This window comes from Anopheles cruzii, chromosome 3, assembly GCF_943734635.1.
Source record: "Anopheles cruzii chromosome 3, idAnoCruzAS_RS32_06, whole genome shotgun sequence".
Classification (NCBI taxonomy): domain Eukaryota; kingdom Metazoa; phylum Arthropoda; class Insecta; order Diptera; family Culicidae; genus Anopheles; species Anopheles cruzii.
Window position 1 is genome coordinate 22,561,863 of NC_069145.1, and position 26,131 is coordinate 22,587,993.

The following is a 26,131-nucleotide window of genomic DNA, read 5'->3' on the forward strand; positions in this document are numbered from 1 at the left end:
CGTGTGACGCTCCCGGCCACTCCCCGGGGGCGGGTCGGGAATCCCACAAGCCTTTCCCCGCGCCCCCTAGTGTCGCAGGACATGGGCTCAATTTCCTGTGTGGAATTTCACTTTTTTTTTCGTGTTACCCTACAATTGCTGGGGTCTGCTCAAAATGGTAATGTAAATAATTTTTCCACCCCAAACTGTGCTTTGTTCTGTGGCTGATGATGGTATTTTAAATTTCCGCTCCACTATTAGCGAGGGTTGGCACAGGAAGGGAGGTCCTATGGTGTCTCTCCGCGCGGGCCACAGCGGAGATTGGAGAGAGCTTAAAAAAAAAACACGCGGAAACTTTACGTAACCGATTGAACATTTCGCTAATGAGCTAATATTTGCGAGTGGTACTCGGTACGGATGTCATGGGATGTGTTTCCTTTTTTTTTTTTTTGAGGGAACCCATTTCGCGAAGTGCGACATGTTTGTGGTCGGCTGGCAGAGGCGGAGCTCGTTTGGGCTGCATTCGAATGACAGGCAGCAATTTCAGAGTTAATGAAAAAAAAAAATCGGAGCCCCCATTTCGGGGCCCACTTTCTGAGTACACTGAGTTTGCGCAAATAAGCGATGCATTTCCACTGCATCCAATTGATTGGCACTTGATGAGTGCTTTTTCGATGCGTGTTCTGTTTTTATGTTTAACGAAAATGTCACATTTTATCACTGCAAAGTGCCATTACTTTCGCTCGGTTACCGACAGAAGGCTCCGCGGTGCACCACAGTGAGTCAGTCAGCGTGATTTTGCTGCCCGTCGGTAAACACTTTTGCGAATCTGTTTGTATGCGATTGCAACATGGATCCACGTCAAGCTTTGGAACCGTGGCTACTTTCGAAAGGTTTTTGTTTGTCAAACAATTCGAACGATATTAGGAAAGCGATCATGTGCAAGTTGGTTTTTGTTTGCTTCCGTTAGCGGGATGTTGAATTTAGGGAAAGCTTAAAGTTAATTACGTACTATTGATATTTGTTCAATTACGCAGCAATTTAGTGTTGATGAGATGATGAGCGGAAAGCGTTTGCGAAACTGCCGTCATTTGCGTAGTAATACAAGTAAACATGTAACATGTATGAGTGGGAAAATGGTACAATTTAGAGTATCTAGGTTTTGATAAGGTTATCAGAAGCCATTCTAAACATGAAAACTTTGCCAAAACGCAAACAGTTAACCTACTGGAAAAATAGGCACGTGACCAAGTTCAATGCAGAGCCCAAGTCTTGCTATACTTTGAAAATCCATAACACCATTTTAAAAGGCTAACCTCAAGAACGCCCGAAGTTGCGAGATTTGTGAGCTAACTTTATAACAATTGCCCTTAGTTTGTAATTGCTCGGAAATCCCTGCTCTCGCCAGATATTAGAAACCTAACCGTGCCGCATAACCGTTCTTTTGGAAGGTGCTGAACACCCATTTGTAATTCTCAAGTCTCTAGTCGTACTCTTGGCCAACCTCCCTGAAGGTAAGGTGGAAGGATCGGGAGATTTATAGAATTAAATCTGTACCGTAAATTTCCCGTAATGCGTACCGGGAAATTACATTAAAGCATTTTCTTTCACTTGTTCCGGGTCTTACGGGCGTCGGCTGCTAAGACGGAACGCTTGCGGAAGTTGTATCCTTTGTAGCAAACAACTGCCAACCATTTGGCCCCCGGGAAGGCCTCGCCAGCACCCAACCAGCGCCAGGCCAAACAATACACTACATAAAAGCACAAATTTATGGCCACACGTGAACCGAATGTAGCGGCCATAAACATATTTCAATGTTACCATTTCTGCAGCCGCCGGGTGGTGCGAAAAAAATCGGCGGTGGAACTGTAAAATGATAAATGCAGTTCCTCCGAAAGAGCGTACGAAGCCGGAGCGAACGCGGGCTGGGCCAGGCCCGGAGCCCAATCGGATAATCGGGAAAGTGATGGAAAAATGCACAACCGGATGGAAAGTACTTCCGATGTAGAGAATTGTCTTACTTTTGTACGCTGCCAGCGTTTTTTTTATTACATCTTCACCGGTACACCATTGTGCAACGAAATTTGCTTCCATCGTGCCAAATGGTCCAATGCTCGACGTGTGGGAAGGAACTTTGGAGCAACATCATCGATAATGAATTTTTCAAATTTACTTTAATGGATTTTAAGGCCACGCTGCTAGCTTCTGTTGTTTATGGCACAGCAGAGTACATCAACGAACGAAACGCAGTAAAAAGGACTTTTGAAAGCACAAAATACATAACGCAACCAATTTTGTATGGTTAAACGATAGAGTAGTAAGAGTGTATTTCTACTTTGTTTCTATTGCTAGTTTGTAATGCGAATAATAACGCTTTTCCCCAAACTATGTACTCTTTATTGCACTTTAATTTTGAAGCACTTTGATTGAAAAAATTGGCCTAGGTTCTGATTTGGGTTCGGAAATTCTAAACCAGCATACGCGGATGCCTGTCCTTCTCACCACTCTCGGTGCCTTTGTCCGGCCCGGTTCTTCATCTTTAATTTCATTCCCGTCCCATGCAACGGACTGAGCGGTCAGGTCAAACAAATGTTTCGCTCCCAACGCTGAACCGCACTCGGGGATGTGTCCTATTCGGGCACACAAAAAAAAAAAGAGTTTCCCGAAAGGGTTGTTAGATTCGTGCAAAACTTTGGCAATGTTGCCGACCGGTGGACCGTTTCCGATGATTGATGATGCACTGTGCGTTGTGCGGGCGATGCGAGTATAAATACGCAACATACCCTCTCGTGTGCCACAACACCGGTCTGGGCTTCCGGTGCAAAACATGAACAATTTCGCCGTGGAAGCATGCGTACTGTCCTGTGCGCCACACTATTCCGTTTCATCTGGAAGGGTTCTCCCATTTCACGTTCACTCGGCAAGTTTGCTTTTATTCGAGTGCAGGAGCAAAATGCAATTCTTAGATGCTTCGCTGTACGACCCAGGCCAACCCAGGCTGATCGATGGCAGAAGTCGAGCTCCGGGCGCCGGATTGGGAAACTGAAAAAACTGTGTTGAAATAAAATGTATAAAATATAGAATCCGTGTGACCGTAAATCGAAACGGAACGTTTCGCGAACAATCACACTCGGAATGGCGCTGCACATCTCTCGGCTGTATCACCAGAGTCGGTGGCCATTTCGGTTTTCTCGACGGTTTTTTTTCCACTATGCTTTTGCCGACGAAAGGTACTGCTTTCGTATTCATGCCCGGAATGAGCATGCCCGGAAGGTTGCAAACGGTGCGACGCTTAGAGAAGGCAAAGGAAGCCTCCCGGGCGTGTTCGTTGGCTCCGAAAGGTTCACGACACGGTTATGGGAAGATGAACGAATAGAGCGCCCGTTCAATGAAGTTCAATATAATAAAACTTTTCCAGTTGTTGTTTTTTGCTATTATGTTTCTTTGTTTCTATTAAATTTTATGTATCGAATGCTGTATACTTTTGCTTTGTTTTACGTTTTCATTTACTACATTCACTCTTCGATCTTTTTGTGACAATGAAATAATTGTTAAAGTAAAGCGAGAAAAACATGAACAAAAGTGAACACTTTTATCAAAATCTTTTTGAAATAAGTTCGTTAATTGGAAAAGACACTAACACGAAAGTCCATTGTCTTCACAAACACCAACAATATTATGAATATTTCGTTACCGACATTGAGTAAAATAATATCATTAAACAATGGCAAATAGGGATATACCAATTTCCTTTTGTTCCAAGGTAGTTCCAAACTTCTCTGAACCGATGTTATCAAACTCTCGATAAGATTGTGCCGTTGATTGACTGTGGAGCGTTAACGACTGGCCGATCGAGGGAAATTACTTACTAATTCTCGCCAGAAAGACGTGTCCAAACCATCAGAAACTTTGATTAGGCGCCTCCATCCGTTCGCATCACTTGTTTTGATACTTTCTCGTTGGCCGCCAAGTTTCGAGCCTTAAAGTGTTCCTCGCACCAGGCCGGGCTGGTGGTGATGGCGGTGGTACGCAAACAGAAACTAAATTGTAGCCAACCGAAAAACTTCACCATCGGGCGACATTCAGGGCGTAGCAGGGCGGACGGGCTGTGGCCACTCCGACACTTCGCACCACCAGCTCCGGCTCCGCCGCTTTGTTTTCGACACTCCGCGCTTCGGCTTCCGTCGCCCGTTCCGAGTTGTTTACAGCACGTCCACCCGTAAATGACCACAACACGGTTAATATAATCATGACCTAATCAAATGCATCAATAATTAATCTGTTTGGCGTTCGGCGATGTGCTGACGGCTGGCAAATGGCCGGGGCCGAGCTGGCCCAGGCCTAAGGCGTAGATCGAAAACATACGGCAAAGTCCGTGCACGAACCGAAAGTTGTTGTAGGCCGAGCGAGCGGGCGTGTGTAGTAAAAATGTTCGCCCAACATGGCGGCCAATTTTTTGAACACCGTCGTCCAAACTCACCGGTGTGATCCGGCGGTTCGCTGTGGACGACGGTTGCATGCGTTCATGTAAACGGAAAACTGCATTCCGGGCAGACCGAGTGCCCGGAATGCGGTGCATTTGGGGCGGTCTGATATTCTTTTTATTGTTGCACGAATATTGCACCTACGGGATCGGTTGGGTGACAATGGTACTGTGCACGACGGACATGCACAGCGAATTGGGTCCTAAAAGAACATGGCCGCATTGCTGTAAAATTAAATTATGTTCAACGCTGCGGACTGACGCGACGTACAGGGTAGCGTACCGGGGCCGTATGGGACAATGGGCCTTTTTGGTGCAATCAATTAACTTGCATTACCCTTTAGCGGGATTTTATTAAAAGAAGCATCGATTATTGGATAATCAAAAGGTATTTGAGTGAAAATGAAATGCTTACTAAATGATTTCGAAACATCGTATCTCTTTGACTGCGCCAACGCTTTTGGTTAACCTCTTCTTCAGGGCATCTGTGTCTTTACTTTCGGAAATAGAATAATGTTAGTATTCAAGAACGCAAATAACATTATTTCACCTGAAACGATGGCTTAAACCTCGAGATTCGGTATCCACAAGAATGTAAAATCTTAAAATGAGTTTCAGATAGATCTTTTCTTTGTTTCAGCCAAACATGTTTCCACTTTCTTTCTCACGGCATTGATGGCAGCCTTGAACGAAAGCCACCTAAACTTTGCACATGAAAATTTAAAACCAAAATCCGCGATAATCGCTACCGTCTTAATTATAGTCCCGTTTTCTTTTTCTTTCAGAAAATGAACTCCTGCAAACCGTAGCGACCATAGCGAGTGCCGGGTTCGACGCTGTCCCACGTTCGTTGCATGCTAAACGGAGTAGGATTTTCCAGAATCACCTTGATTGGCGCTCCACGAATATCATTAGCTACGGCAAAAGCGAAAGCAAAAACGAGTGTCACGGAACGGATCGTGCGCAGAACGACCGTGTAGTGCGCGCGGCGAACGTAAAAAGGGCGAAAGAGGCGTCACAAACCGTAAATCAGTGTTCGTGCCGTGTCCGCAGTGCATTACAACGACGTCAAAATTTATTCACCGACGCCTTTAGACGCCTCTAAGGCGTTAAAGCTGGAGGACGAGTTCTCCGGCATGACTATGCCCGTTTACCCGTCATCAGTCGATAAAATGAAAATGAGTACTCCGAGCTGCTTTCCCGGCCGATACAGCCCCAACTACAGGGGGCCCGAGCAGATGCGACGGTGTATGGCCAACCCTTCGGTGAGTATCGCTCGAGTGGAGTGTGGAGTGCTTTTATGCTGCTACGATACAAAATATTTACAATTATTACAATTACGTTTTGCCAATTCCTTCACTTTTCGTGATTTGGATCACGATGAGCATGAGTAGGTATTGTCGTTTTATATCCTTATTCTCATCTGCTAGTGCACTGTTACTTTAATAGATATCACTGGCAGAGAATACGAAGTTTAATTCTCGTGTTTTACGTATTATTTTTCATCTCAACTGTGGTTTACCTAGGGTTCGTAGATTTTAGATACAGATCACGCTCCACGTGGCGCTCTGCTTAGTCGGGGTTCGTCGCTTATGTCTATTTCTGTGCCAAAAATCTATTCCCAAATCGTTCGCGTAACGGCCACGAAAGTTCGGTGCTTTAAGCAAGCATCTTCTACGAGAAAAACGGCACACGCCGTGGGTTAAAGTAACTGCAACCATGTTAACCTTGCCCATACTAACCTTGCCAGGGCCGGAATGTGAAATATTAATAAGCAAAACAGCGACGAATAATTTTTACACAGCCTGGTGTGTGTGTGTGTGTGTGTGATCCACCTACAAAAAGGACTGTGAGGACTTTCGTAGCTTCAGGAAAAGCTAGCACGTAAAAAAGTATGCCAAATTTTTTGTACAATTTTGCAACATTGGCGCACCAAATTGGCGTCGATTAAATGGAAAACTAATTCCATTATCGCGGGCAACCCGTTCGGTGGGCCACTGTGTCAGTGCAGGCAACGCACGCACTACTGGCGCCCCGCTAGGCGGATGCTACTGCAATTTGTCATTTGTCTGTGTGTGCCCTAACCCCGTGATGGGAAGATCAAATTTTCATAAAATCCACTTCATACCTGGTCCGGGGTCCTCCGGGTCCTTACGTAAGCGCTAAGTGCAATTGTCTAAGGCCGCACCATCCCCAAACGCATCCTTTTTCCCGCCACCTTTTGAGTTGAGTGTTGAGGATAATGATGGCCAATTGCCGTCGTCGTCCTCGCTCGGCGCGGCGCCGAAGGGCCCCGCTGTCACACGACACACACGCTGACGTTTGGCCCAAATCGCGGTGATGAAATAGCAATGAATAAGCAAACGGTCGTTGGCCGGCTTATGGTAGCGCTAAAGTGAGATAAATATCACATTGAGTGGCCCCACACACCAGAGGGCGCAACCCGCAGGACCACGGCCATCGCAATTAGTTCGGGGAGTCCGGTCAGGTCGGCGAGCCCGCTGGGTTTCTCGCTTCATTAGCAAAATTAACAAAATTAATCAATGTCTCCGGTTGCGTCAATCTTCGTCCCACAATCGCCGACAGTGATCGGAACGGACGGACGGACGATGGTCTGTCCGTGGTCCGAGGCACCGGTTCCGTGTTGGGAAAAATGGCAAACCAATACCGTTGTGGGCCGGGCCAAACGGTGGGCTCACTAACTAGCAGTTTTAGGGTGGCCCAACACTGGCCCATAAATCGATCGCTCCTTTGCGTTTGCGTTGAAAAGAAAGTGGCCGCGCTGTGGCAGATACAAATCTGTTTCTGCAACCCCACCTACCTTAGGGCCGATGGAAAACGGACGGCCGAGGCCGGTTTGTGTGGGGCGCGTAGCAGGAAAAATTATCGACAGGTGAAACAATTTCCGTCCAATCAGCCAAACGCAAACGATCGGCAATGCCGGCAATTTAGTTTGATTTCCCCGCCGTTTTATGTTAACTTCCCGGGTTTTTCTTGGCGTTTTTTTTCCTGCGCACCAACTCACCCCTTGTAGGTCCATCCACCCGGTTGCAGTACACGTACGCGTAATCAGGTTGTCGGCCGCGAACCGGCGCTGCCGTTGAGGCTGCTGGCCGCAGAATTTACTGTCCACTAAATTGATATTCTTGGGCTTAATTTTTGCGGACCCACTTTTGATGGTCGGTACGTGGTGCTGGCTCGCGGCCGCTGTCTTTACGATCGAATGGGCCGTTGCTAGTAGTCCGGTGCTGCAGCGCGGGCAGAATGGTCAGCGGACGTGATTGGTGTGGCGAACCGTAACATTGATAGCGGGACATGCAAATCGTTAAACCGATTGTCGCTACGTAAGGCTGGAGCCCGCTTTCTGAGAATGGGCCATATTTTACCCGGTCCCCAATGGTTCGTGCTTGAGGAATAATTCTTAATTTTAAGGTTTGTTATTCAATTATGTGTTGTTTGTACAAGTTTGCTTCTCTTTTCTTGGTAACATTCGGGGAAAGACACCATTTTTTCTAAAAACACATATTTAAGAACAGGAAAAGGAATAAATATATGAAAAATCAACAATAATTTGGAATTTTATTGCAGTTCTCGCATTATGATTTATCGAAAGCTGGAGAATGGTTGACGAATTGAATCGTGTGCCATCCTAATTGACTTTATTTTGAAAATCGGCCATACTTACATGAGCTGAAATAAGTAGTAGTAATTCGTAAACCTACTACTGAGGTTAAAACATATCGGGAATTCGACTTCGAATGACTCGACAACTCTTTCTTTATTCTTCTAAATTTGTGTCTATGTAAATCTATATTCTTCTAAATAAAATAATCTCCACATGTCTGCGAGGTATCAATACAATCTATCATGCTTTTTGTGAACCGTGCAATTTTCACATTTTATACAGAGACTACTATGATGGTTCGTGATTTTGAGACCTGTAATTTTGTGTAGAGTTCTGCTACATGTTGTTGTGTAGAATTGCCGCAAAACACGCACATCAACCAGCATGTTTGAAGATTTTCCGACATCAATCCTTAGCAGTTTTTTATGATTTTTGATGATAAGGGCCATTGCTAATAATCATTGTTACTTAGACCATTTGTTTTCCTTATTTGTCTCATAGCTAATAATCGGTAATAACTCACCAATCCACTGGCTGCTGAAGTAATAAATTTGCACGGCTTCTAACGGCGATTTCTATTGTGACATAGACCAATCCAAACATTCGGAGAGTTCATTCGGTGCCGAGTTCCAACATCCTTTTTTTACCGGAATAAGAGAAATAAGGAAAAGTACAGCTGTTCATCCATTACATGCTCCAGACAGTAACTCTACACAGTAACAATTCTTATTTTGTTAAAGAACTTTGATAACTTTTGATCGATTGTCCAAGAACTTTAATACTCCAGGAACTGTCTAATAGGGCACGCGTACATTTTTCAGTTGATACTTGAAGAGCTGCAAATTTTGAAGTTGTTGTATGCAAAATGTACTTCATATCTTGAGCTTACCCAAAAATGGCGGCACTTGACAGAACTTTTGGAATTTCGTACTTAGTGCCCTAGTTTGAACAACCTAGAACATCGTATCCAGAATGGACATCAAACGAAATTGAAAATCGGAACCACTGCCTCCGTTAGCAAACACAAACGCCACTAACCGCTTGCATGTTTCCACTCTCTTCCTCTACTTTCAGAGTCGATTTCTGGAGGACGCATCCCTGATGTGCAATTCCTGGTCACCGAGGCACAATGTGAGTACCAATTTCAACAGCTTCTAGCGTCTGCATTTGCAGAAACGGACATTTGCCGTGCGTAGCGGCGGAATCGGAGACCGGAAATGGTTGGGAAATTAAATGAATAAAACTACATAAAAATGTAGTTAGTGAAGTTAAAGGGGGATATAAAAACTTTACTGCGGTTGCCGCCGTCGGCACTACGCTCCGAAACCGACTCGCTGGAGATCCACTTCCTCAAGGCCCTTGCTTGGTTCGGGCCTGTGTTTTTCTTTTTGCGAGACTAAAGGTGCGTGTTGCGGTTTGGGCAACAAGCGCCGCCCTTCCGAGAGCCGCCGGTGTGTGGATGTAACAGTCCTTGAAAATGTTGCGGTTTTGTTTTGAAGCTCGGGACCCGGGGACCAAAGTTCGGACCGTGTACCGGGCCGGTCCGGGCCGAGAAACTCGTGCGCCTAAATTTACTCAGCAACTTTATCCTGTGCTTTCAATGTCCCCGTTTTCCGTTTCTCTGCCGTGCCCCATTCACCACGCGGGCGGCGTTGCCTTGCTCTTTGCGCTCGCGAAGGCAAACTTTGGATGTCCTCACGGGCCTCTCGTAGGCCCTCGGTGTTTACATTCCACACGCTGGCTAGAATATCGATCGTACTCTCGGCGTACATGCCCTCAAACACACACTCACACACACTCACACTCTCCCAGCTACACACTGCTACGTATACGTACGGGAAAGGTTTGCTGTGATGCTCTCGTCATAGCAACCATCGCTGTTCGCCGTTCGTGTGTGTTCTTTTTTGCTCGATTTTATCATCGCGTCTCGTCCTGACGGCGCTTGATGTCCTGTTTTATTTCTCTCCGCCAGCGGATTGATCCGTCGGTCGGAAGTTTTATTTTGTTCCTTTTTTGTGTGGGTTTTCTTCTTCTTGCGCTTCATTGGTGGGCTTTTTTATTGATTGCTGTAACGTTTTAAGTGCCGGTTGATTGTACGGCCGTCGCTCCCGGCCGAGGGGCTGAGAGTTGACATTTTACGTGGATGGTCGGGTCGGGCAAATGCTAAGTTCGTTCCTGTGTCTTCCGGGTCCGGGACACCGACGTCACGTGGGCCATAAACATCCTACGCCCTTTTCCGTCGGTGGTCGGTGTGTAACGGTATCCGGTTATGCTGTGGACATCAAACGTCACCAAATTCACAAGGAGAACGCAATGCTAACTTGAAATCAATACTTGATTAAAGCAAAATGCTAAATACTAAACTACTAAATAAATATTGATGAAATAAGAAGCAGTCGGTCGATTCAAAAAACGCGGTTGTTTGTTTCAATGAACGTCTGAATGAATCAATTTGTCGGTGCAGTTTGCAGAGTTCGATTATTCGGCGGAAAACTAAACCCATTTCAATAGGGGCCCTTTCATTCATTGACATCCAGTGAGTGTTTGCCGATTGAAGACATTCCACGAAATCCGTCTTTAATGCGCCATTAATGATCGTGAATCCGTGATGATGAATAAGGTCGGATTCCGTACCTCGTTCTTGCTGTCTGATGGACTAAAATCGACGTTGTCGCCACGTCAATAGCACTGGGCGCCGTTCGCCGAACTGTTGGTGAAATAAATGAGACCAATTGTAGAAAATTTAGTGACAATCACCAGCGCGTAGGCCTCGGGCTGCTGACAGATGGAGCAAAAAATCGGAAAAAGTAACCATGAGTTGACAGATTGATTCGATGCTATCGTGGCCGTGGCCAGAGGGGCAAGAGTAAACTTTGTTTCCGCGGCCGCCACAGGCACAAGCCACACACCACCTGTCAACGGGCTCGTGACTCACGGCAGCGTGGCGGTGGTCATTTCGGACTTTCGAGCCTTCACGAGATTGACCAGCAGCAACGGTGACACGTGGCAATAAAAGGCCATTGACGTGGCTTAACGTTGTTATGTTGTTTTTGGCACTTGAGTGCTGAAAGAGTGCACGCCGTGTGTGTGCTACAAGTAACATTTGATATATGACGGTATTTGTCCAGAAGTAAAAGAAAAAAAAGACGCAACTACGTCGGGCCGTTGGGGGGGCCGTGTGTGACGCGGTCGTGATAAATGTCGTAAATATAATTACTCATCTTGCTCGGCCGGACCCGTTTTCCAGGTGGACAGGTGGTGAAAAAACAAGAGAAACAATAACTGTCACTCGGCTCGGCCATTACTCGGCCTGACCGCAACCGCAGCACGGAAAAGTGGACGAGTGGGCCAGGGACTGGACATTTATAAACCGGACACACATTATGACGTGTGTTTTCTCCGTGTCCGTGTTTCCGTTTGCTTTTATTTCCGGCTCGGGAAAGGGAAAACGCCACGGGCCGTCGGAACGCGTGAGCGCGGACCATATGGAGAAGGTCGCCGGGTATTTTGGGGGACGTTGGGCCGTGGATAGCACACGAAAAAGCGAGACACCACCGAAGGACCCCGCGAGCAAACACCCGGAAAAAGGGGTGACACGCGCAAAAGGACTTCAGCCGCCGGCTGGCAGGGGTCCGACGGCTGGCACATGTTTCAATTATCCAAATTATACGCTCGCCCACTTCGATGCACTTTTGCGTTCGCTCGTTGCGTTTGCGTTCGCGTGAATGACGCACACAATTTTGACAGAAATTTTGAGAAAACGGCGAACCGCGGTCCGAGTCCGAGTAAATCAAGGTACTCAAATAATGAGGGGTACCAAAGCCGCCACAGGCCACACAGCGGGCCAATGTGAACGGTAGCAAGTGTAAATAAAAATTGTTCTCCCCCACCAAACCCTCGGCCGCTTGTTCCGTCTAAGCCTATAAATACACCTGTTACAGTTGGGAAGTCCTCCAATAAAAATAAAATAAACTCACTCGGCGGAAAATAAACCATGATATAGGGCGTAGGGCCCACGGGGCCTGGTGGACGGGGCCCGGTCCGAAGCTGTTAACGGTAAGGACCCTCTTTTGAGGCGATCCCGGGAAATGGAAGGGTGGTCCCGCATCGGGCTATCGAGGGTTCATCATCAATGGCACCGTGCCACTCGAAGGGGAGTTTAATTCTCGGCGCTCGGCTGTCCCTCTAGATGATGATTTCTCGCTTTTCCGTTCCCCTTTTGTCTTTCCGCTGTTTTATGTTGTACTTTCCCCGTGCCATCTCCCGAGCCTACGGAGGTCCTGAGGAGAGCCGGTGCCGATAAATTAAACCGAAGTGCTAAGGAAAGGCATCGTCAGGCATCTTCGCGGCGAACGAGGTGCGACGCGGCTATTGCCATCCTGGGGCTTTGGGATGATAATTAACAAATTTATGTAGCACTTCGCACGATAGATGTGCGCGCCACTGTTGCGCTTGATGTGGTCACCGTGGCCCGGTCTGCCTTGTTACCTGCATTTACGGTGACCTTACTACGGATTTTGATGAAGGGTTTATGGGAAGCGAAAACCATTATCCGTTCTTGGTGGAAGGCCTTACTTTTGAAGAATGTTGAAACGACTGATTGTAGTGCGCAACAGCCACCGGAAGTGCAGCAAATCAAGGCCGGAAGCTTCCCATTTCCCATCGACCATTCGACAACCAACAAGCGTGGTAAGCTGCCGCACTCAACGCCTTCCGTTGCGATATCGATCTTGGTGTATAAACGCTTCCGGATCGGAGGGACTCCAGAAAAGAAAATCACGCACACCAGCGCCACTCCGTTAAAGTGGTCCCACTCAAATGAAGCACCAACGTGTTGTTGCTTTTTTTTTACCAACCACCCTTTTCGTAGGCAGGACCTTACAGGTGCGCGTTCGACCGTCCGAGGACCCTCTATGTTCCGTGGGTTAATTTTATTTTTCTGCGGTCCGCCTTTCCCTGTGTGTGGTTCACTCAACTTGTTTGCCCGTTTCGGGTGCGCAAGGGGCCAACAGCCACAAATAACATCCGGTCACGTGCTTCAACCCCGGAGCCTGCCATCGCGATCGATTCGACAGGTTGGCATTAACGAACTGCGGCATTTTTCCCGCTCCTTCTTGCCCCACCGCCGGCGTCCGCGTCATCATCATCATTCATCAAAAATCGAACCATATGGTGTGCGCAAGAAAACGTGTTTATCGGTGGCCAGTTCCCATCGAACACACAACACCAACGCCAAACGCCAGAAACATGCTGAGCGTTATCCAGGAAATTAGAACTGGAACTACCTTCTGCTTCTTCTTCTTCTTGTTCTTCGCTGCACCGTTTCACAAATTGGATCAAGTGATTCCGCAAACCGCCTTCAGGGCGTGTGCAGCGTGTTTCGGGATAAGTTTACGTTAAATTCGGATTACGCCGTTTCCGATGCTTCGATACACGATTTGTGATTGGCTTGCGTTTGCGGCTGCGGGTTCATGGGACTCCCGGCCCGGACCCCGACTTGGCATCAATGCCTCAATTGGGGGATTTTTGGGGTTACCGCACCGGTTGGGTGCGGGAATGACAAATTGGCTCAGCAATTGGATGATCCCCGAAAATGATTGTGGCTCTCGCTGTAGCAGTCGCTCATTTTATTAGGCAAACGCACGAACGTCAAACTTTAGGGATCGGATTTCTGGGGTGGATGAAGACGACTTACTTGAAGACCCTTTTGGATGCTTTGGTTGATTTTCTTGCTGATTAGAAAGTCAGGAGACGCGCATAGAATGCTTTTGGTGGTCTTTCACCCATTTGAATCATTATTTATTATTTTACGGAACCGTAAACAGAAGAATAGTTATATGATTGGAAGTGGAAGCATTTGTTTCCTTAAAAAATATACTAAACAATTAATTTTGTTGTTGTTCATATGAAAACTCTTTCATGTTGCTCCAAGGCGATTTGTTGTAGCTTCAAACGCTGGCGGCAATTTCTTGGCAAATAATGTCTTCGAGGCAGTTAGAGTCCTAGGGTTGCTGGCGTATACCTTGGATTTCAAATAACTCCACAGATAAATGTCTAGTGGCTTCAAATCTGGCGATCTCGATAGCCAGTTAAAGTCGTCATTTTTTATATCAGTTGTCCAATTGCAATATAATGATTGTATGTTGAGCTGTTGGAACTAGCAATCGTCTATGTCGTTTTGAGGAACAATTGATATCACAAAACCCGCTTACCATTGACGGTTAGCATAGGTCCATCATTGTCTTCAGAAAAATACGGCCCGATGATCGTATCCTCGAAAATACCACAACAAACAGTAGTTTTTTGGTCGTAAAGAAGTTGCTGTTGGAATAATTGAGGGTTTTCGGTAGCCTAAAGCCGACCGTTTTGTTTATTTACGCCTCCATTTAACGAAAAATATGTCTCGTCAGACATGATGACGATAGAGAAGTTATGTTGAATATGCAGCTGAACCATTTCCGCATCGAATAATATTATGTAAATTCTTGTGTAATCACAAGCTAGGGTTGTTTGAAGAGAACCCTTCGTAATGTTACTTAACATCCTAACAACATTGGATGACGTACGACCTGTTCTTTTTGAAACCAATCACGTTAGACAACTGTTCTCGCCTGTCCTGTTATGATTGAAGAACCCACGAAGGCCATAACACTTTACATTAACGATCGCATTACAAACCACAATCTGTCAATATTATGGGATCGTTTAAAATCATTAAAATTTTACAACCATTATCACGGTTGTCCAATAATCCCGCTTTGGGTTGCAAGTGCTGGCCGGAACCCGTTTTCATCCCTCAATTTCGAGCCCCGTTGCCGGTCGGCCGGAGTTTCGGGGTTTGCGGAACATTTCGATTACGCAACCAAATCGCAACGCAACCGAACCCTTCACGGTTCACGGCACCACCGGCCAGCCAGCCAGCCAGTCCCTTGCGATGATTGTAAAATCGAAAGAGTGACAGGTACCCGTGGGCACGCCCGAGAGACATCTGGCAGTATGGGACCGGGGACCAAATTATTACAAGACAACTAATAAGCTTACCTTCACAGCCGTGCATCATGCGCTAGGGGCCGGCCGGCCGGCCGGAGGTTTACGACCGTCCCGGAGAACCACCGCACCAGGGCCGGCAGCACACCATCCATTGCCATCAGCATCATCAACCGAAAGTGACAATTAACCCTTTGATTTTGCTACTCAAAAATGTTTCCTCTGGGAATGTTGACGTTAATTAGAAAGGCGTTAGAGAGGCCGCAAAAGTTGCTGGTCAAAGCCAGTGTGGCTCCGCGGAGCGACAGAGCGACCAACGTTTCAAGGGATTCTGGAGCGTTAGCCGGCCGGCCGGCCTGCCGGTTGGGAGGAAATTTATCGTCCTTGTTATGAGGATGGATGTGGATTTTTAATTGCGTAGAAAATATCGTTTTGTTCCTCATTTAGCTCCGGGACCAAGCTCCGTGTGCGTTTGACTGAGATCGAAAAAGACTCGAAAAGACCGATAGTAACCCGTTCCGAGGACGATGGAAGGGAGCATACATTATGCAAAGGGTCCCAACACTTGCGCACCACCCTGTGGCCATCCACAGCACTGGGCTGGGTGGTTTTCTCTTTCGTCTGGCACTTCTTCCGTTGGTCTGATGTTTCACGTTTCGTTTACACTTTCAGGGCGACATATTTTCTGGCATGAGCGATGGAATTTTGAGCAGGGCAGAAGCGCTGGCGGCCGTCGATATTGGCAAGCACCAGAACAACCACCCGCAGATGGCCACGCAACTGAAGCACGACGTCATGTACCATCACGGGATGGGCGGGCCGCCGCAGAGGCCTCTACAGGTACGGTTCAAGCCCCTCTTAATGATGACTTTATTATTTCATTATTCCTTTTCAAATAGCTTTCAGTTTTCGTTGATTTGTTTACATTTTGTTTGCCTGGGGACTTATGTCGGCAGCAACAAACGTATAAGGAATGTACGAGGTTTGTTCAAAAAGTATCGCGACTTTTCAATTTTCGCGGGCTACGTATATCCGATTTCCGATGTTTTTGTGGCGTTGGATTGCTACACATGTCAGTGATTTTTTGGTGAAAAGTTGAAAATTTTTTAAAAATCAGTCAATTTTTGACAATTTTTTTAGTGTGCACGTGTCTTGGCCCATCGTCGATTTTTGTCTCTTCCAAAAAATGGATGGCAAAGAATTTTTATCAAATTTTGTATGAAAAACGAAATTAAGTGCTCGGACGCAATCGAAATGTTGATTGTGGCTTATGGTGAAGCTTTTAAGACCAAAAGCATTGCTTATCGGTGTTTCAAATTTTTCTCAGTAGGCCGAGAAGATGTGAACGTCGAAAAGCCTACTTTGATCGATTGCGAACAGTTTTGCTTGCAGTTTTCTTCGATTGCAGGGTCGTGTTTCATCACGAGTTGTTGCCAAAGGGTAGAACGGTCAATAAGGAATATTACCTAAAAATTATGTGCAATTTGCGCGAAGCAATCCACCACAAACGTCTGGATTTGTGGAAAAACAAAAATTGGCTTTTGCGACACTGCTAACACATCGTTGTTTCTGCGCGAATTTTTGGCCAAAACAACTCTCTAGTGATGCCAAAGCCACTTTATTCCCCAGATCTGGCCCCCTGTGACTTTTTCTGTTTTTTTCTGTTTCCAAAACTTAAATTACCGCTTCGTGGTCAATTAGAGTTTTGGCGTACACAAAAGTCGACGATGAGTCAAAACACGCCCAAGCAAAACAGCTGTCCAAAATTTACTGATTACTCAAAATGGCCGAAATTTTTACCATAAGTCACTGACACGTGTAGCAACCTAACGCCACAAAAACTTTGAAAATCGGATATACGTAGCCCGCGGAAATTGAAAAGTCGCGATACTTTTTGAACAAACCTCGTACACTTTGTTTTTTAAATAAAATTTCCGAGCAATGTAAATACTTCAAACTTATCCAGACTTGTTAGAATGACCATGACCAACGTCACAAGCCAGGTGAAGGTGGATGGCAAGCCCTCAAATCACGTCGCTACCACCAAGGGATTGCGCCTGGAGCGGGCCATCCGGGATCTCAGGGCCCTTCTGCTTCAAGTCCAGCCAGATGACATAGACATTATAGGTCGGAGGCTCTCCGATGTAGTTCAGGATTACATAGGGATCGAGCAACAGTGAGCTCAACGCACAGTACGACGACGTCGCTATCTTGTAGCGTGTACGCCTCGCCAGGCTTCGGTGAGCCAATCATGTCATTAGAATGACAGACGACGGCAAAGTCTTCTTAGAGAGGGACAGAGGGACCGTGGTGGACCCCTTTGAGATGGCGAGACAAACCATCTCACAGCCTATTACAGTCCAAGACCGTTCGGTGCTTGTGACGTTGATTAAGTAATAAAGTAAACAATTGAATAGAAAAGTTCCGTCAAAAGAGATGCGAATCGAATCTCCGTGAGACACCAGGCGTCTCCATTGACTTGTCGTCAGCCTTGGTCTTCACTTATGAATTACAATTATTTTAATTTAATAATGTGCAAACCATAAAACATCCAATAATAGGCATAATTTAACAGGTTCTACCTATTTTGAATTTGTAAGTAACTATAATAAAATGTTTTTCATGAAGCTAATTGTGCTTCATTAAATAGTGAAACCTAATACTTTAAAACTATTCCTTAAAACTCATTTAGAGCATTGAGAAGATCGCCAAGCTCTGTATGATTGATTGGTGCCCGTTACGTGCCGTTTGCACTGACTTCATGAAACACTGTGCTAGGTTTGAACTTTGTAGTTGTTTCGCAAAGTTCTTTGCGCTATTTAATAGCACCAAATTAATCGGATTACCGAGCTCCGTGGAACATCTATCATGGTAGCCAAAGTAGCTCGGGCAGCGAAAAGAGACGCGCATAGGTCACAATTTTCCATAAGGCTTAGTGCAGATTAACGTTAATCTTTTGCAATAATTACTAGCGATTAAGAGCTTCTGATCGCCGGCGCTCGATCGTAATCATTGAAAAGTCGTTAGAAACTCGAAATTCCGTTCCGAACACCGCACACCGTGGCACCCCGTCTCACAATTATCCCATTACGCCAACGTCCCCGGGCCAACGTCGGCATCCCCGCTCTGCAGCTGGTGCTGCTACTGCCGCCGCTGGGCGGAGGTTGGATTTTAAACAATCAAACCTAATCGTGTTCCTCCGGAGCCGACGCTGGCCCTTATTATTGTACCGTGTTTTTGTCGGGTGGATTAAAATAATTTTCAATTTCCTCCGAGCGATTTGCACCCTCCTTCCGACACACACACACACACTGCGGCACGCCCGTTCGCCCTCCAGCATCCTCGCACGCGGCGACCGTGACGGTCCGACAAAAGGCGAGGAGCTTGTCTTTGCACCGTTTAGCCAACGGCAACCACCGGAACGGATGGTGTAACAAATGTGATTTTTGGCCCCTGGCTTCGTGGCGGCGGCGGCGGCGACGGCGTGGAAAACGTGGTGTGTGTTTTCCCATTCTAATTTGGCGCGGTTGCCAGCGGCACGTGCGTGGTGCGGTTGAGGCCGAGGGCCGGCAATCGACGACGCAAGCGCCGATGAGCGCACGGTGTGGACGGTGCTGGTGGTGCCGGTGCCGTGTCGTCTATTGGTTTTTCCTGCGGCCGCTTGCGGTATCCAAATGAGTCGCACGTCGATGGAAAACCCATTTAAAGTGGAACAGTTGTTGCGCATAAGAAGTGCGACCTAGAAGTACTTAAAGGGAGGTTGAATGGGAAGTGGTTCCTCTCCGAGCTGCCAATCGTTGTGTCGTTTTTATAAAAGCAAACATCATTTGTTTCGAAAAAGTATTATCCTTTACAAAGACGTTATTCATTCGGAATATTAATACGTTGTGTTAGAACATGTTAGGTAGTGTATCGGTTCTGATTTGTTTCTTCAAGCCTTTTGGCCACATTTATGAAGGAATTGAAGAACTGATCTTCACATTTTTTCACACTCAAAGCATTGGGATTTTCCTGATTGAGATTTCGATTTTATAATGAGGATTAAATTGACGCCTAGAGCCATTGACTAGCGGTTTCATACCTCAGAACTGGTAACGCCATCGGAAGGAATGTCTGGTCCCTATTTCTTCACAAAATCTTCTTATATCGAAACCAATGGATCGTTCATTACCGGAAACTTAAATATATTTGAAAGATTTAGCAGACTAAATGTGCTGGACACATTGCAAGCAATATTTTTAGGTTGATTGTAGGAAATATGCCGAATCAGGACAGCCACCCTGTTAATTTGTCCACATTTCCATTCCTTCCTCTTATTTTCACCAATTTCCCAACATTTTCATATTAAATAGCTGACACGAAAATATGTAAATTTTTACGTTACATGCAATACTGTAAAGGCTTCTATTTTTATCTAATTGTTAAGACACTGGGTATTCTAAAAGCTTCATTTGGTGTCTCAAAGTAGCAAACAATTGAGAACAAACAACTTTGTCTTCTCGGTGAATAACAAATGTTGTTCGCATGCAAAGGCGTTAAGGCATTAGAAATTCAGTGAAGCAGGACTCTGGATCTCTTTGAGGCTACTTTTTCCGTTTATGCCGCATCAGCGGGAAAGACCTTGTCGACTGCCTGAAGGCATCAGCTGAAACAAAAATGCTCCGCTCCACGCAGCTCTTTAAAACCTTAAAGCTCGCATGAAGAAGACGTCCAACACCTTACGGACACCCGCTGCTTCCCTCCACCGGGCGTCGCCCTGCCATTCTTGCCGTTCAATAAATATAGAAGAGCAAGAATGCCACCGGAGCGACGTAATGGTTTCATTTTGCTTTATTTTGGCCTGTAATTTTTTATCACTTTTGCTCGCTCCCCCGTTCCGGAGCGGAGTTCCCGCCCGGCCTTTGCTAGTTCGCAACCGTTGGGTTCAAACAATAAGAAAGCGGAGAAAGAAAACTCATCGCCCAGGAGATGCTCTAGGTCCCGTTGGGCACGCGAATTGTTTTCCCGATTTCCCCGAACGGCCCCAGCCTGTATGAAATCTCGTGCCAAACTTACCCATTATTACCTTCGGGGAGTTCGCGGAGGTGGGTCGGTAGCCATGGGGGCGGCCAGTCTTTCCCCACCGGGGCCATTCAATGCATAATACAGTTCAACAATGAAGCCGGTTGATAAAAGATGCTCAAATGTGCGCCCGCTTATCATAAGCATACGCGGAGCGGCGCACAGCACATAGACAGCCCCCCCCCCAACCGACCCCTGGGCCAACCGACGCCCTCGGTCCGAACACCAATTCGGTGTCCGATTCCGGCAGCACCGGTTTTTGGGCAACAATTGTGCCACTTGTCGCTCAAGTGGCCGTCATTCGCTAGTGTTTTGCGACATCTCAATTCGCTCGCGTGCTCTGCACGGCCGCCACGTGACACGGCACGTGACGCATCCCCGCGCCCGGTCCGTCCGTTTCGGTCGAACACCTCGTAGCAGGAAGCGTTCCCCCGGACGCACGTTACCGTTATGTAAAGATATGTTTCCTCAATTGATATTTATGATTGCGCATATCCAAGAGAGTGCACTCGGGGCCGGGTCCTGCTTGTAATTGATCACAAACGAAATCAATTACTGTAATGAGAAACAAACTCGGCCCGGCTCGGTTCGAGGTGCAGCGAACGTGCAGACGCGGCACAACTTTGGCCACCGGGCCACCGGGTGGAAATTGTTTTATAGTTGTTTTTATTTCTTTTCACCCCAGCTCGGGGCGGTGGACAGTTTTTTTCTTTCGCTCAGCTCCGGCCACGATCGTTTGTGGTATTCGACGTTAGTGTTGGTTGTTTTTCGCTTCTTCGGTGAACAAATCGGCAACCGTTGTTGGTACAAAACGGTGTTGCGATTGCCATCTGTTTGCGCGACGTTTAAATGGATCCGTTTCCGTTCGGTTCTGGGGTCATAAATAATTGATTGCACAACCGGAGTAGCTCAATTAAATGTGATTAACAACATTATTTTTACTGGCGAATTAGAATGGCGAAGTTGGACACATTTGTCCGCATCCGCAATGCACCGGAAACCAAACCAAAGGTGACCCTTTCGAAGCAAATGTCAATAGTAAGCAATTTACCCTTCAATACACGAGTCCTGCTCTTTGTTTGGTTAACAGAAAGTTAATATACACCCGCATTGTTTGCATCTCACAATGGCGAACGGAAAAAACGGAATCTCGCCTTCTTGAGACCACTACCAAGCGTTACCTTTAAGACGCACCGGAAAGCGACTAGCTACCGGCCTCGGATTGAAAGGCTGGTTGGTTGGCTGGCTAACTGACTGACTAACGCGTCCTTCACCGCCCCGCGACGCCGTAACCTCAGTTATCGAAAAGCATAAGCCTTCATAAATAAGTAATGAAACACGCAACGACGTCACGCCAACGCCGAGTTGGGCACAAAATCGATAGCCACTCGGCTTTTGGAGAAGGAATAAATCTCAAAGATGAACCACCCGAATCCGGGTCCGCGACGCGTAGTGCGTCCTTTTTCCTTGAAGCTGTTGCGCCGTGAAGGAGGGCACCTGGAAAGGACACTGATGAGAGAGATTAAGAGAGGTTACCGCGTAGCGTGTTCCGTTGGAATATTCATTCGAACCAATCGGGAGTCCCGTGGTTTGTGGGCCCCTTTCGGAGAAGGATGCAGCTACGGGCCGCCCTTTCAGCAACAATCACAGTTGCACAGTGCTCGGTCGGGTGCGTCTAAATAAATCGATATCGGTTCCCGGCGCGCACGGAAGGCGGCCCATAATAGGCTTTCGCCATCCGACGCCGGCCCCCGGCACAATCATGGAGCAAATCCATTCTATTGCCGGCTGCCGTGGGCCGGACGGTGCGGATCGAGCGGGCTGCCTGAGCTCCGGCACTTCCGGTGGTGGTGAAGCTGGTGAAAAGCTTTTTAGCTCCACCGGAAACGAGCCTTTCGAGCAGTGTGTTGTGCGTCTGCGCGTGGATTGCCTTCGTGGTGGATTGTTTTCACCCGGGCCGGGGGCCGTACATCGCCGGGCTGTCATCTCCCGCCGCCGGGCCAGCCGGCCGGGGCCGGAAATGGACCTCGGGCGCACGGTTTTCCGTTCGAACAGCATCATCCAGCGGACAGGAACGAAAGAAAAAAGGCATTAGAATAAAATAAATTGAAGCCGGAATGGCCGGACGCGGACAAAAGGTGCAGCAGGATGGGACCAAACAAAAATGGCGGCACCACGTGGTGCGCGCCACGAAATTCCTATGATTGGGTTTTTTTAGATCGCGAACTGAAATAAAAAAATCAACGGCACAGTGTTCGGTGCTCCCCGGAAAGTTCCAGAGCGGTACAGATCGGAGGGGCCGGGTTGGTGGTGGTGAGGTGAAACACTGCCCCGAGGGCAGCAACATCAGCCATCGGGCCCGGTCTTTCGTGTTTCGGTTTTTTCGGCTCTTCTCTTCTTGGAATGAATTTATTTTTCAGACCGGAAGAAGCATTCGTTTAATGAAAATATCATAACGAGACGGTGACGGCGCTGGGCCCTTCCCGCCCGTTGGTCGATGAACACGGAATCGTGTTTAGGATTTTTCGGCATCAAAACGATGGGAGGGATGTGGGCTCCTTCCGTTGATGTTTCATCTTTTGCGCCGACCGGCTGCCGGTACGGCCGGTAGCCGGTGGCCGGTGGCTTCCTTTTTGTTGCTCGTTTTATTTTGTTTTGAATACTAAATAGCAGGTAATTGAATTAGCTGAGGATTTGTTGTAGGGAGACAATTTTTCGAGAGAATAATGCGCCCTCACCGTTGATGGGAAGGGTCCTGGTTTTGGGGCCACCACCATTTTCTTCACCAACGGCTGGAAGGCGCGTTTTCAGCACCAAAGCAGATTAATTCACTGTAATTAGAGGCAAAACAGGTGTTTGATGGGTGGAAAATTGTCCGGATTTACGGCAACTGGAGATGGAGACGCCACTTGAGTTTGAAAGATGTTACCAATCCACTTGGGAACTGGTTCTAAACACATTCCCAGTAAGTGCTGCGTAAGAAATGGAACTCATTCGGACGATAAAACAGCTTGCATTTGAGCCCGGAAGCCAACATATGTTGGTCCTATTTTTAACCTTTCAATGTAATCCACAACAGATGAAGCATATTTAGTAACAATCATCGGCAATCGCTTCGAAACGTGCCATTTCGTTCACTCAAATTAAAAGAAGTGATTAAATATTTATGCATTCTTTATTTATTATGAAATAATAATTCGAAGCCGAGAAGCTGATTCTTAAGCACATTTTGCACTAGCTTCAAAGGAAGTAACAGTCCCATTTAATAACCGATCCATTGCAAAAAGATGGCTTCTGATTCCGCATTTGAAGTGCAAGAAAAAACAGCTCTCCGGCACGTATTCCCGTCGTTCCATTACGATATTGTTGCCAGATATTGTTGCCCTCATCATGGGGCGCAATCTCGTCGAAGATGGTGAGCCGATGAAAGAGCCACTTTCCACGGGCCACCCAGTGATGCTTTCTTGGGATCGTGTCACTGTTGATTAGGGTACGATTATGATACCCGAGATATGGCGCCAAAATCTGTCCCCGTCATCGCGAATCTTGACGTTCGCTCCCTCAAAACAGTGCGCGGATTGCGTGAATTCTATTAACCCGCAGAGCACCGATCGACCCCGATAACCGGTCGATCCGGAGTGCTCCGGAGCTCCGAGATTTGGCCAAACCCGGTTCGCGTGCGGCACTATCTTGCGTATCGATCTTAAGCACTTGATGATGCGCTCGCTAATAGGATTGCCATGATCTCTGGTGCCCTGCTCTTTGTGTGTGTGTGTGGTGCCACCGTCAATCTGTGCCCGAGCGTCGCGGTCCGCGCCGACTGACAATTCCTTTCAACACTCCGCTGGCAGATGCTCTCTTTTTTCCGGTGGCAGGTCTGCCCTCCGATGCGCTGGCAGGAAGATACACGTCTAATTGTCAGCAGTTGAGCGGCAGGAAGCTCGGGCTCGGTCGGTGTCGGAGCGGCCCGGTTACAGGGCCCCTTGTAAGCCCTCGGGAAATAAGCCGAGAAAAAAGGGATCACCCCCCGGGCAGGCGGATGGGCTCCGGGACAGATTGCAACGGAGGCGGAGGGGGGCAGAGTGTATCATAATATGTTTTTGAGTATGTAGAAAGGCGAGAAGAGCAACAATGATCCCACCGAATGGTGGACAATAAAAAAAAAGAAGGCACCAGCCCGACGGCGTTAAGGGAACCGAAACAACACCAGTCAAAACAACAATAACAACAAGGGGGAAGCTGTCGAAGAAGTTCCCCGTGTGGTCTGTGCCATTTCTCACCGGGAGCAGCGGGAGAAAAAAAGGAGCAACCGAAACCGGGAGGGTTATCGGTGCCCGGGAACGTTTATGCACTCCGGGGAGAACTCAATTGCTTTTATAGCGGCAACAGCACGGCAGTCAGGTCTAACAAGTTCCGATCCGAATCCGGTTCGTCGGCCCAGAATTGCTTTGCTTTGCGCCAACTTCCAGCACAAGAACGAATGGAAAAAATGAACCCACAAATGGCAGAACGAGGGATTCCCAATTTCTTCGTCTACCATAAGCAATGGGCCAAGCCAGGCAGGTTACGGATAGGACATCACCGGGATCGAAAGGGTCGAAAGGGCGATCACACACCAGCCGGGTCCGGATCGAATTCCACGCCGTTCGGGTCGTCCGGGCGTAGAGTCGATTTTCGCTCCGATAAAGATGTAAAAGTCGTCTTACTGTCCGTGGGACATTTTATTTGGAGTCTGTCTTAAGTCTCGTAAAACCGCCCGGATTACGGTGGCCCGATCCGTGCTCGCCGGGAGCAACAGCTCCCGGGCTTCGAACTCGTTTACGCCACCGGAATGAGACTTCAAAACAATGGCGAAGTGCCATTTGTTGCTGTTGATGCGTATCTATCCGAGGGGACCCCGGGAACGGAGCTGAGCTGGACCTTGCCGGCCGTGTCGGTTGATGGTGCGTTTGAGAGATTCATGGCAGTTCGGGTGGTTGGGCGGCCATCGGCTTGGCACCTCACCTCAGGTGGTAGGAGTCGCCGAAATGGGGAGTGAGCGCAGTTCCGCAAGATTGGTCGTCGGCCGTGACCGTGTTTCGATTCCCTATCTGCGGTTTTTTTGCTACTGCTGATGCTGGTTGGGCTGGTGGCGAAGGGGCAACAATCAACCCCGGCGGGGTGATACTCCGCTATGTTTTTTCTCAGTCCCATTCCGTGGAACCCTCACTCGGGTTGCTCGGCTCGGGCGACTTCGACAGGGAATCACCTCGCTGATTGTCGGTACGCGAGGGTGACTTCTTGCCGGGTAGTCGGGAGAAAAACTAGGTAACAACCGAGCCGAGAACAAGCCCATTGCGGCAAGTGGAAATGAATCCGACGAAATCCACTCTCGCGGCGTGCATTTGTTTCTATTTGCGGAGGAGTCGAAGTGGTCCTGCACCGCACTGGCGTTAATTGTAATTTATGGATCGAATTATCGCCTTCCGGAAAGGTTACATTTATTTCAATTAGGATGCCCTCCGAGTGTCCCGACAACCTCCCACAGCTGATTCACCTGGTTTTCCGATTGTGTCGACGACCGCACACAGGTACCTCCTTCAGTAGCTCAAAACGCACCGGCATCTCCGGCGGCGGTCAACCGACGGGGGACCCCGTTTTGGAAGGAAATTAATACGCTCAACAGGCAACATCGCAACTCCGGGACCGCGCACCCGAAGAAACAACAGGTCTCGGCGAAAGTGTCGGCGTCGGGCGGAATGATTAATCTTCTCCGCCGACGCCTGGGTCTGGGGTTCGCGCCAAGGCCAACTATGACAGATCCATAATGACGCTCGGCTGAAATTAATGAGGCTCATCGTGTAAAATTAGAAGAAAATTTTAACGCAACCGTACCCGTGCCCGGTTAGCGGTCGGGTCTGGCGTTCAGGTCGCCGACTTTTGACAAATGAGCGCCGTGGCGTATGATTAGCGTAATTAATTTGCCAAGCAATTCATTACCCGATACGATACACATC

At 47.6% G+C, this 26,131-nt stretch overlaps 1 protein-coding gene across 1 annotated transcript in view; it reads left to right on the plus strand.

The window, feature by feature from the left end:
* The first annotated feature begins 5,598 nt into the window (after positions 1–5,598).
* Positions 5,599–26,131, plus strand: part of LOC128269672 (inhibitory POU protein) — a 26,101-nt gene continuing 5,568 nt past the window's right edge. Inside the window, exons 1-3 of the mRNA XM_053007055.1 lie at positions 5,599–5,727; positions 9,162–9,218; positions 15,747–15,914. Of these exons, the coding sequence (XP_052863015.1) occupies positions 5,599–5,727; positions 9,162–9,218; positions 15,747–15,914 (354 nt within the window). The remainder of the gene's footprint in view (positions 5,728–9,161; positions 9,219–15,746; positions 15,915–26,131) is intronic.